At 33.5% G+C, this 13,918-nt stretch overlaps 1 protein-coding gene across 4 annotated transcripts in view; it reads right to left on the bottom strand.

Moving 5' to 3' along the window:
- LOC123682785 (potassium voltage-gated channel protein Shaw-like) overlaps positions 1–13,918 on the bottom strand; it is a 403,607-nt gene that overhangs the window by 27,298 nt on the left and 362,391 nt on the right. For all 4 annotated transcript variants that reach the window (XM_045621566.1, XM_045621567.1, XM_045621569.1 and 1 more), the window contains 2 exons: positions 9,174–9,470; positions 1,917–2,126 (listed from right to left, as the gene is read on the bottom strand). In XM_045621566.1, the coding sequence (XP_045477522.1) occupies positions 1,917–2,126; positions 9,174–9,470 (507 nt within the window). The remainder of the gene's footprint in view (positions 1–1,916; positions 2,127–9,173; positions 9,471–13,918) is intronic.

The following is a 13,918-nucleotide window of genomic DNA, read 5'->3' as shown; positions in this document are numbered from 1 at the left end:
CGGCCGAAAAATTCGAGAGTCTTCAGCATCATAATATGGAACTTATTATAGCTTGATCATTAATCAACTCTTTCATTATAAACTACTCAATAAGTCTCTATACAGGGTGTAACTAAATAAGTGTAAAACATTTGAGGAGGTGATTCCTCATCGAAAAAAAGATAGGATCTTTCATATAAACAAACATCATTGGAGCATCCCTTGTTAAGATACAGCCCCTTAAAGGGGGTACATAAAATTTGTCTAACAATTTTTTTCAGTGGCACTAAAAAAGTTACAATATTGAAAATTAACCTGACGTTTCCTACTACCAAAAAGACACTTAGCTAGTAATTTATTTGGTTTACCCCATGGTTGTAAGTGGTGGAAAACTCAACCCCTAAAATTTATTTTCAATGTAACTTTTTGTCTTATTATTTGTTTACCATTTAAAAATTTATATCCGATAGCCTGTTCCATTCTAAACAAAATCGTCTCTTGGGTTTTTTGCCCAAAATAAACCAGTTTGAAGCAGAAAATTATTTTACGAACAACTACAGAGATAGATCGTCATAAATGTGAACTGGATTTATTGTAATTTTTTAGTTAATACCTGCATTAAACGATGTATCTCTATAGTTGTTCATAAATCAACTATGTAGTGGCAAAGAGGACAGGGGAAATAAAAAAAAAATCCTTAATGAGATGCCGACGTTTCGACCTTTATTTCTGGTCTTTTTTTTTTTTTTTTTTATGTTGTTCATAAAATAATTTGTTGCTACAAACTGGTTCATTCTGGGCAAAAAACCCAAGAGATAATTTTGTTTAGAATGGAACAAGCTATCGGAAATAAATTATTAAATGGTAAACAAATAATAAGACAAAAAGTTACATTGGAAATAAATTTTGGGGGTTGCGTTTTCCACTCCTTACAACCATGGGATAAACCAAATAAATTACTGGCTAAGTGTCTTTTTGGTACTAGAAAACGTCAGGTTAATTTTGAATCTGTAACTTTTTTAGTGCTTGTGAAAAAAATTGTTATACAAATTTTATGTACCCCCATTTAAGGGGCTGTATCTTAACAAGGAATGCTCCAATGAAATTTCTTGATATGAAAGATCCTATCTTTTTTTCGATTAGGAAACACCTCCCCAAATGTTTTACACTTATTTAGATATAGACTTCCTTTCTCTTTTTCATTGAGTCGTGATTTCAAAATCAAGTTTATTTCTCCGTATTCCCTTCACAATTTTGACAGCTTGGAAATAAAACTATCACGTAGTTTTTCATTATTTGGAAAATAGTCAGTCTCTTTAGAAATCATTTTAATTTTGAAGATTTTGAAAATCGGTTTTAATTCAATTCAATTCGACTTTACTATTACAGTTTTGTACAATTGTTCATGTATCCAGTCGAGGAAGAATTCGAATGCATCGATAATCCTACAACAAAAACGATTTAGTGCACGGCACCCCCAATATAGAATCTTATTATATAAGGTTTTTGCAATGGAAGATTTCAATTTGATATTAATAAAAAACGGATATATAGCAAAGGAAATCAATGGCTACAGTAGCAGCACCATATTCTTTTCATGAAATTTTCAGAACCATCACATGGATTCTGCCCATTAATAAAGTCAACTGACACATTCGAATTCTGAACGTAGCCTTCAAATTCCAAGTCTCTTGCAAGGTCAAGAGTTATTGTAGACACGACGAATGAATAGAATAAATATTGATATTGAATTATTCACCAGGGAGTGAATAGAAAAGATCTCTCATCCCAAAATTTCAAAACTACACATTTGGACAAATGATAGCGCGAAAACGGTAATTTAACATTTTGTGTATAGCAGTGCTCCAATCTCCAGAATTTTTACAGCAATTGTGTTTATCTAGTTGAAGACGGTGTAATCTGTTGTATTATCTTACCTGAGTATGGGAATAGAACATCGAGAAATTCGACACTATGACTGGAACAGGTAAGGCGATGGTAAGTACTCCAGCAAGAGCACAAAGAGCACCAACGAACATCCCTGCATAAGTTTTTGGAGCCATATCTCCATATCCAACAGTGGTCATTGTAACTATAGCCCACCAAAGGCCCTCTGGTATGCTCTTAAAGTTATTGGTTGGGTTATGCTGAAAAAACAAAAATTCATTTTCAATGAATATAATTTTGAACATTAAATTTAATTATCGGTTTTTCATAACCTTAATTTATAATTTTTATATTTCATTAGTTGAAAATAGTGATAATCTATATAGGTACTCAAGAAAGTTGGCCCCAGACTGATTATTGATACAGTATTATTCTTCAGCTATTCCTTTCGTCCACTTATTCACAATGTTCAGATCAGATTTTTGGTAGTTGATTTCGTTTCGCCCGTTTTTTCATAAAAATATTTTTCTTAGTAATTTTTATCATCAGGAAGCACTTTGCTTTCTTCAGTTTAGTTTTAGAATGGTCAAAGGCAATACTCGAGAGGGAGTCTCATATAGGGGTAGGACTGATATTCTCTCATTGAATCTTTTTTCTCTCATGATTTCTTGTTATCGTAAGTAATTGCACAAAATTACTGATAATTTTGCATGACAGCGTGCTGTCATGAAAACTGCATGAGTTCATTTTCATTTTTGGAGAAAGAGCCCGACACCGAAGGTGGAGGGAGATAACCATGCTTCCACGTCGACGGCCAAACCGAATATACACGGTTACAAGGTCATGCTCAGTATTTGGTGAATCCACCTCGGCGTATTATGAGTTGTTAAAATCGACTGAAACAATCACAAGCGATCGTTATTGAATGCAATTAATGCTTTTGAGCCGAGCATTGAAAGACGAACGGCCGCAATACAATGAGAAACATGATTTTACAGCATGACGATACTCGACCCCATGTTGCAAAAGTGGTAAAGACATTCTTGAAAACGTTGAATTGGGAATTCCTACTCCACACGCCGTATTCTCCAGACGTTGCTTCCTCGGGCTATTACTAGTTTTGATCAATGGCATATGTCCTGGCTGACCAGCACTTCCGGTCTTATGAAAAAAAGTAAAAATTTGATCGATTCGTAAATCGCTCCAAAAGATGAGCAGTTTTTTCAACGCGGGATACGTACGCTGTTCAAAAGATGGGAGAAAGTAGTGGCCAGCGATGGACACTACTTTGGATCATATATGTTCAACCAGTTTTTTACAATAAAGCCTCGGAAATTTTGGAAGAAAAACGGCGGAAGCAAAATTTTTACGCCTATGTAGATGTTTTCCAAGTCAAGCCTTCAATTAGGCTTACTTCCTAATATATATATTTTTTTATTTATTTAATAAGTAATAAGAGTTGGGGTTTTTTAAACCTATAAACCCAAAACACAAAAGTAAATTCCAAAAATGAACAATCCAATTGGTAACTAAAAAATAATAATAATAATGAAAAGTGGTAACATTTAGTACGTTATAATTGTTTCATGAAGTTTACATTCAGAGGAAGTAAATTATTAGAAAACTCAATTTTATTCCTTCGTTATCGCTACCAATAACACAGTACCCTATCGTCCATCAAATGTTACTCTCGTAAGATTTGCTATTTCTTTCATTCGAAAGAATAGTTGGCGTGAGTAGGTACAAAGTGAGTTCATTTGAGAAATCGACATCACAATTTTTCCATCATATCAGTTTAAATGATGTTTTATCCAGAAGAAAGAAACTGTTGAATTTATTATTCATGTTTTACTCTCTATAGAGAAATTCGGTTTTTATGATAGCTATATTTCCCACGAGTAGTTTTAATTTTGTGAGCTGGATTATTTTATTGCATCATAAATAAATAAATGCTGCCGTGAAACCCTCTGAATTGACTTCATGGTTCAATAGTAAAATGTATTTCATAAATAAGCCAAACTCAGACATAAACTTTACGGTTGCTGTATGCCAATTAGGATTGAGAAACCTGTTGATTAATTCATTTGAGTAACATGGGTCGAATTTCACTAATTTTAGTTAAAAATCATTATAATTATCAATTCGTACTCGCTACTAATTTTTCTTGAGAATCTCGAAATAGATTGTATAAATGCTCTTCAAAAGTTAGGGAAATCTGAATTTTTCGGCCTATGTGGAAGAAATGCGGACAGAACGACATATGCCGACAAAATGAACTTTTAGACTTTTTCAAAAGTGACGCCGTAAAGCTCGGGGTTTCACAATGATTCAGTTCCTGCTAGTGATGATGGCAATCCTGCGAAGAAATTGACATCCTACTGTCTGTTTCACTGGTGCAATAGTCACAAATGTGTTTAGGTCGGTTGCATTTTCTTTTTCACTTGGTTTCTGAATTGCTTCTGGAGAGTATCATCACAATATTACAATGACGTTATAATATGTATAAGTTTTAAAATTAATATTAGTTCTGTTTTCAAATTTTGCTTCAATATCATAAAAAATATGTACAGGACAAAATGATTTACTGTCCTGATGTCAAGAAAATATATTTTTGGAAATGATATGGAATTTTGTTGATTGATTTTCACGTGAAACTAATGAGCTCATCTTCATGTTGTTTTTTAATCATTTTGCACGTACCATACGCGATATAACGTGAAATTCTGGTATGTATCGTGTAAAATGTACGATATCCTTTCCTATTGAAATTCTTTCAACACTTACTCAGGGACAAGACATAAGAAAGCCAAAAGCTCGCAAATGCAATTGTCACTTAACGGTAACTCCTTATTTTGACATAATCAAGGATAAATCTGCTGTGATCAATCCACCCAAGAAGAAGAAACAAGAACGCAACTGAAACATTATTCAATGATAAAAAAACCTGTGGTAAAAAAAACAAGGCATTTGAAAAATGAAAAAGTCGTGGACAATGAGGAATTTGACATTGAATTGTTTCAAATTAACAATAAAAATGAAGATGTCGATGACTATTGACTGCCCCTGCGATGACTACTGCAATGATGTTTTTTATCGTTTCATACCTGGTGAGCAGTGGCTGCGTTGCATGTGGTGTTTTCACTGGGCTCATAAATCGTATGCTACTGTCTAGAGAACCAAAATCTTAAATATTGTGTATGTCATTATGGCTATTACTAGTATGTCATTTTGTCCTTAGTATACGGACAAAATGGATTTTGTTAGAAGTCAAAATAATTTCTTATATCTTTCATTTTTGTAGTTTAATTCAATTTTCAGCTTATTATACTTGAAAACAATTAACCAAAGTTAGTATTCAGCACCAAAATGGAAGTATTATTGCAATAACTAAAAATATATGATTGAAAAACAAAACAGTATGTCATTTTGTTCGCATTTCCCCTATATAATGTTCTAAACTGTGTGTATGTAACTAAGTATATAAAAACACATAGGCAGTTTTTATGGTTTATTTTATACGCTACTCAAAACCATGATTTCAAAGTAGTAAATACAGAAATTGTATCCTTATCAATTTTTCTTAAGTTCTCTAACTTTTGAAAAGCAGTATATTTTTTATCAGAATGTAAAAATTGCAAAAATTTTGAAATTCATCATTAAATTAATAGAGATAAGATTGAAAAACCTGTCAATTTTCAAAGTTTCATAATAAAACTATGAATTTTTCTCCAAAAGTAATCATCGGTTCATTTTAAACTGTCATACAAAAGTTACTTTCTGAAGTTGGAAAAATCGATCAAGCGATTTCCGCACAGAATCAAAATAAATCTGCACTGAAGAACCTATTGAGAAAAGTAGCGTCCTACACGTGTCATGGAATACAATTTTCCACACTAATGAAATAACTGCTTCCGTCTAATTCATTATATATTCCAGGAGGCAGTAAGCCTTCACCAGAATTCCTTATAATTGAATAATTTATCGTTGGAGCATAAATCAATGCTCCGATCGCTTGAAACGTCTGGGATTAATCAGGAGGATAACCTTACGGCCAACATTAGAGGACAATCTCATTAAAGCTACGAAATCACGGTAACCTGTAAAACATTCCATACGCAGAATTTATTCGACCCCTAACCTGAAAGGTTGGGCTTATATCCACAGAACCAACGGCCAATGTACACATTTCCGCACAATTCAAATGAAATTCCCCTTTTCGGATAATCGACTTGGCTGGGATCTGGCTATATTCCAAGTTGAACACGAAAAATGCAATATTTCTTTTCCTTCCACCGAACTAACAGGTCCGTCCGACGATGCATAAAATATTGAACTTGGAACTTGAATGTTGGTTTTTGGCAAACAACGGCCCTTTTTGGTTACACACTAGAATCATGCCGGAATTTCTGATGTTTGAGATTCAATTTACGCAATATTCTTGGTCCTGGGTTTTATCTGTGCGAATCCTTTCACTGAGGTGGGCGAATTTTTTCATTTGAGTAAATGATTTTGAAGGGTCGTTCAGCTTTTTTCATGCAATTTCAAGTTATATTATTTGTAGATAAATTCTCGCATAATGAAATGTAGATTTTTTTCAATATGATTATCAAGCTGAGTGAAAAATGTTTAAAACTTCCGGTCGAGTCCTGTACACAACCATAACTTCTTTCCAACACCCATTGCCTCATTTTTCAACTAGTCTACTGATCACTGAAGATATTTTGTTTGGTCAAAATGTGCCAATTTGTTTAATCTTTGTATCCTAACTGTTTCTGTGATACGTGAAAGACTCTATACAGGTTTGCAGAATACGTAGGAAACATATTCAACATTATTTCAGGAAATACTGTGCATGGTCCAGTGCAACAGTGCAACACAGAGCTGTATCTAGGTGCTATTGCGCCTGTGGCAATATCTTAGATAGCGCGCTCCATTTTCGAAGACTTTTTTTCATCGATTATATTTTCTTATAGTATTTTTATGTTCATAACTCAAGTCATTTATTTCTGCTTATTTTATGCTGAGTACGCAAATTCTAGGGAAGGCTAGCAATATTCTCGTTACAAAATTTCAATGATGATATTATCAAAGTACTGAACTGAGTAATTCGCATCGAGAAATTGTCTGGGCCGTGCTATACAATTTATTGTGATTCATTCAAATTGCAATTTAATTATGATATCAGTTTTGAATTGATTATATGTAAACGGTGTTCCTAATGTGTGCAAATGAAAATGTCAGATTTCTCGGATCATTTTGAGAAAAAAGTCCTATAACATGAATCTGCAAACGCTTTGATTTTGAGATACCGGTGTTAAAGATTTTTTTCTCATAGCACCTTCCCTTCACAAGATATTCAATTTGAATTGGCGTAGATCTTCCGATTTGAAGTTTTCATCTTGTGATATGCTTATTTTGTATGCAAATCTACAGTGTAATATTTTTTCTGGAAGGGTACCTGCTTCTTTCCACCAGAACTATTTGTTGGTGAAGCACTGGTTCTATAGAAAAATGTGAAAAGAAACTCTGGTCTAGTACAACACTTTTTGCTTTGTTGTAGTTTTGTCGTATCTGCTATCGATTTCGAAAAAAAAAATCAAACAGCTCTCTGGTAATCCTCAGGAAAATCCAAATTATTATAAAAATCCAGTAGGTAAACTGTGATGAATAAATTAATTATAACTTATGGTACTGATCAACAATTCTGTAGCGAAGATTAATAAAGATTCGATAAACTAATAAACATAAGCATCACTGAAAAGTATGACTATACAAGAAACACCCTGTATCTCGAAAACAAAGCGTTTGCGCGCTCATGTTTATGGGACTTTTTTTTCTTAAAAATATCCAAGGAATATTCTCCTTCGTAACCCCGTTTCAGAAAAACCCAGTATAAGGTGAGAACAATCGAATTGGTAATAAAAAAAAATATTTTGAGTAATTAAGTTCCAACTTCGTTATCAAACCTCTTTTTCTCACATTACAGATATGAGTAAACGTTGTTGTAAAAAATTTTTTTTTTCGAGAACCCCCCACAACAAAAAAAAAGATCTCCGTCCTTGGTTTCCAGATTCCTCGGCATTGCTCGTTGCGAAGCGTATACATGAAAACCGAGTTGTGATCTTTCGAATTATTAATGAAAATAAAGTAGATTAATAGTAAATTGTAATATTTAGTTGAAAAAAAATCAAATTTTAAAATCGAACTTGGCGGTCAATCAATTCAAAAGACGATAATTTCATTTATTGTCACCTTTATATCCTCAATCTCAATATTTCAAGACGACTTTTTCGAACCCTGTCATTTCTAGGATGACATTGTCACATCACCTCCCAGACAACCAAATTTAGGTATCTTCAAATGATTCTTTTCGGGATATCCGAGAAATTTGGTTTATGGCAAGAAATAATTCAAACCAATTAGGGCGAAAAGCCTAAGCATTCACACAGGAAATTTTTTGTGTCTTTGTCGCAAATTCCTCGCATACAGTGGAATAAAATTGTCGTACCTATATATTTTCAACCTATATGAAGTGTATGATATTACTTTCTTCCGATCATAGTTCTGATTTTGTATTATTAAATTTATTGTTCTTACTTTGGTTATAGCAAAATGGTCATCCTTTTTCCAGGTTAACTTCAGTATTCATCTTTCGAAAAACAATTTTGTTCAACGATTTTTCACACTCCGGCACTACGAATAGTAGAGCGACTAATTCGACTATTAGGCCCCAGCGCAACACGCAAGTATGACTCTCCCCACTTCGCCCCTGAAAGATCATTCATTTATTAGATATAGTATCACGCAGATGTTTTTACTGTTGCACTATTCCAGTATTCCACTGGACAATGAGTGTATATCTAAAAGGACCATTTCAAGCCTAGTGCAAAATTAAGTGCCGATACCGTCATCAGAACCGTAGAAATATCCTAAAAACTCTATAATATTTCCGCAACAACATATCATTTTCAGATGAGATTTTGAAAGTGATATATAGAATGAAAATTCCTCTATCTGCTCAATGGGAAATTTTATGTTGATCACACATCAGAATCGTAGAAAATTCAAGCACTCCTATATCGAAAAAAATAGAAGAGAACTGACGTGAAATAAAGTGCCCTATCGTGCTATTGGATATTATAGAACTTTAAACTCATTTTCTGTTGACTTCACGTCTTTGCTTCGTCCTTTTTCTATTGTATTGTCATTTGTATTATCATGGAATTGTGAGATTTCGTTATTAAAATTGTAGGTTATTGGTATATCAATATAACGATTTTATGAAATGAAAATGTTCGAGTGCTCACCTGTAATTTTTCGGCATAAAACACCAGACTAGCAAACACCACAATTCCAAGTACAAGGAAGAACACAAGAAGTCCAAGCTCTTTCGCTGAAGCCTTAAAAGTATGTATGAGTATCTTCAGTCCAGGGGAATGTCTCGTTAGTTTGAACAACCTTAGAATTCTTATGATGCTGATGAAGTCTAGTAGTTCAGATTTCGTCTCGAAATTGTATGCCATATCAATGTAGAAAATCATTGTGGCTGCAAAATCTATCAAATTGACTGGGGATTCGATAAATTCTATTATATTTGGTGCCACCTGAAACATTATGATTAATATCAGTTTTTTTCGGTATGTCAGTTTAATATTCAATTCAAGTTGAAATAAATCGATTTTTTCTGTTTCATTTTGAAATGAATAAAATATCAGAATGTTTGTTCCAAGTTCCACAAACGACATTACACCGTATTCGACATAAAGACTTTTGTCTTAACGTTTATTTTCAGCAGAGAAACAATAGAAATTCTGCAAGGAAACTTTCCTGGACATGTTATTTCTCGAAGTGATTACAACTGATCACCGAGAAATTGAGATTTAATACCTTTAGACTTTTTTCTCCGTTAAATATACGGTCAATGCTGATGATCCAAAACTCCAATAGATTCAAGACATCAAATATAGTATTCGTGAAATTATCGAGGACATACAACCGAAAATGTGCGAATTGGTCATTGAAAATTACATGAAAAGGATCATTTTTCATCTTTTATAGCATTCCTTCTTCATTTCCATGAAATGAGCATCTGTTGATTTCTTTCAAAATATAATATTTTTTTTTAAATGATAACTCCTACTGGAAAAACCTTCATTAAAGCGAAAAGATTAAAAGGATTTATTGAAATAACGAGTCAACATATCACAATTCTGATATTGCAAGTACGTTTAAGTCTATATTTTTGGAGGTAATATCATAAGGGCATCTGATTTTTCCAAATAAAAATCGAGAAAGCACATTACAAAGTAATATTAATTAATTTTCGAAATTTTTTCACCGGCCGGGAAGAATGGAACGGCCAAACCAGCATAGCAAAACAGTAAATATAAATCCTGTCTTGATTCCCTTGAACTTTTTGCATGTGAACATGAGCTGGATGTTTTGATGGTTACTAAACACTTGAAAAGCAGAGAACGTAATACTTGCATACTGCAAGGTAACAATCTGGTGGACAATTTCTGTCGGGAAAGAGGTAGACATGGCGGAATTTTCTGTAAAAGCCAATATATATATATAGCAGAAGGGATTATTTGAATTCTTTGAGTGTGCCTCGTGTTGTGGAGTGCTGTGCTGGTCAGGTTAATCTCGAAAATTCGAAAATTTTAGTAGTTTGCATTTAAAGGCTTAATCCACTACCGTCTATTGCAGTGGACTTATCGCAGAATTCTTCGAATATCATGGATAGATCACATAAATAATGAAGAAGTATTGAGAAGAATGAAAAAGAACAAGGAAGTTGTGTTAACCATCAAAGAACGAAAGCTTCAATACTTCGGACACGTCATGAGGAACAGCAAATACCAAGTACTGCAGTTGATAATACAGGGAAAAGTGGAAGGCAGGAGGGGACCGGGCGGAAGAAGACATTCCTGGTTGCACAATATCAAGAAGTGGTTTGGCCAGACATCCATACAACTTTTCAGAAACTCAGCGAACAAGATAAAACTTGCCATGTTGATTGCCAACGTCCGGAACGGATAGGGCACGCCAAGAAGAAAAAGAATCCACCACCACATAGTAATGTAGATATTTTTTTTGGAATGTTAAAAGCTTTATTAGAGAGATGTTTTAAGGAAAATCGTAAATTATCGAATGGATGAGACTTTAAAATCGATATACTCGCTAATTCCAAATAATCTCAACTTTTTTTTGATCTCCTTGAGACATGCAATATTGAAATTAAGATAAATGAGCCAACAAGGTCTGCCTCAGATTCCTACTTGGATAATTTTTTTGCTAACATTAAAGGCACCTCTTTAACGATTGAAAATCACATATCTGACCACAAGGCAATATTATTCACTTTTGAAACCATAATCGAAGATATAGCGCTTCATAAGAACTGGATAAGACATATTGATGAAAAATTTATAGATGATTTTCTGCTCAATCTATCACAAGCAAAATTGTACGAAAGTAACAGTTTCGATGTGAAAGACAAAAATGGAATGTGGAATTACTTCTCAGACTGTTTTAGGTAGATCTTCGAGGATAGTTTTTTTTTAGAATTGTGCAGTTAAGAGTGATTCCGGAAACTCATTCAGAAACTTTCCTCAAATTAGAGAAATGAAAAATATTCTAGATAAACTACACTGTCTCCCAAGTAAGACAAGAATTCAAAAATGTTTATAAGACTTACAAAAAAAAATACGATTCCTACATTGCAACATGGAAGAAAAAGAATTACAGCGAAATCACGAGAAATGCACAAAATACGTCTAAGGCAACAAGGCAGGTAGTTAAAAACTCATTAAGAGAAGTCCCAAATCTGGTCTTGACTACAACAACCAGAAAAATTTGCACAAAATGGTTAATGATTTCAATAACTTCTGCATCAATATGGCTCCTCCAACGTGTAATGATTCGTCAACCAGAGTTGGATACGGGCATATTTCTGCACGTCTTCCGAATTCCTTTTATATGTTTGATATTAAGGAATCTGAGGTGGTTGCAGCAGCAAAATCGACTAAGAAAAAAAGCTCGACTGCTTATGATGGAATTCTCATGAGTATTGTTAAGAAATCTATTCATATTATAGCTCCCCCCCTTCCTCATATTATGAATTAATCTTTTAAAGAGGGTATTTTTCCAGATGCAATTAAAATATCAATTATCAGGCCTATACATCAGAAGGGAGATCAAACTGACTTGGGAAACTACCGACCAATCAGTCTGCTGATCATATTTTCCTAAATTTCTGAGAAAGTTTCAGCAACCAGAATTCTGAAATTATTGAGCGAGTTTGGTGTTGTGCACAACAGCCGACATGGGTTTTGCAACAAAAAAAAAATACAGAAACTGCAATTTTTGAATTAACACCAACAATTGTCTTGGCATTGAAAGAGGTGAAATTCCAGCTGCCCTGTTCCTTGATTTGTCCAAAGCGTTGTTGAAAAAAATTGAATGAGAGACAAGCAACTGGATCTCATAAAAAGTTACCCCACCAACCGGAAGCAGAAAGTTATGGCGAATGGAATCACATACACTTCAGATGAACTAGTGTCAACTATGGGAGTTCCCCAAGGTAGCATTTTAGGACCGCTACTATTTATCATCTACATAAATTATATAACGAAATACGTATCAACGGAAAACTCTCAACCTGTAATAAAAGCGGATGATAGAAACATCCTGGTTCGAACCACAAACATATTTTCCTAGACACTCATATTGGAGTATGTTATGGCTAGAATGGAGGAATGGTGCATTGATAATAGGCTTGTAATGAATATTATGCAAAAAACGGCGTGTATATTTTTCACTACCGAAAGAACGCACTTGATTCTACCTGATTGATATATTACATTACAAAAAACAAATAATAGAAGTTAGCAAACAAGTAGAGTTTGATATGGTTTCCTTATATTGCACAACTGAAGAGTAAACTTTGCACTATAATTTATACACTGAATGTAGTAAAAAAGCAGGTCGACTTAGATGGCCTAAAAGTTATTTATTATGCTAATTTTCAATGTTTAGCATCGTACTGCATCATTTTTTGGGGCGGTACTTCTTCTGCAGAGAAGATCTTCCTTATACAAACATGGGCCTCACACCCAATTATCGGAATGGGTTATGGAGACTCATGTAGCGGCCTTTTCTTGAGTAATAACATCTTAACTATATATGGCCTTCGCATCTACAGACTTCTTCTCTTTTTCGAAAACAAAACCATTATTTTGAGGAGTGCAAAAAAGGAAATAATAGTCGACAAGTGAACCCTTATACTTATATATCCTCTTCATTCCTCTACTTTGCGAGAAAATATCACATATATTATGTGGTAATAAAGTTATTCAATAAACTGCCGAAGGAGATCCAGAAGATCATGAACTACAGGCTTTTCAAGAAAACAATATATGATCTCTTATTAAAATGTGAACCATACAGTCTGCATAAATTTGAAATTTTCTGTGGAGATTATCACACATAGTAATCAATAATTTTTTTATTGTGATTTTGCCTTTTCATTTTTATTGTTTTACCTTAGGATATCGCAATAATTATTGGAAATAAATATATATTATATTTTATTCTATTCTATTTATTCTGATATTTTTAAAAACACAAGCATTTGTCTTCGATGTTTTTTGTTAGAATATTAATTATCAGCGGGTTTTTTCTATTTTTTTTTCGGAAAAATGAGATGTTTGAATGGTATTGAAAAAGAGTATTTCATGAATAGAAGATTATTCTGTATATACACATAGCTCACAAAACATACTACCCATTATATGTGACAAAGCTGTTAAGATTTGCCGTGAGTAAAATAGAAGAAACTGCTGATAGTGAAGATGCTGTTATATAAATTTTCCATCTAGAAACCACTTAAAATTCAAAATTGAGCGTTGGTGATTGGTGAAAATCAAGACGAGGGAAATTGAAATATCTCTTATTATGTTCATACGCAGATATAATTTTTTTTTCGATAGAATCGATTCGATCAAAATTGTTTCAGTCATTGGAAGTTTAGTATTCAGAGTGATTTGGG

Source organism: Harmonia axyridis, chromosome 6, assembly GCF_914767665.1.
Source record: "Harmonia axyridis chromosome 6, icHarAxyr1.1, whole genome shotgun sequence".
Taxonomy (NCBI): Eukaryota; Metazoa; Arthropoda; class Insecta; order Coleoptera; family Coccinellidae; genus Harmonia; species Harmonia axyridis.
Note: the sequence above shows the minus strand (reverse complement) of the source record. Positions and strands in the feature narration are given on the sequence as shown.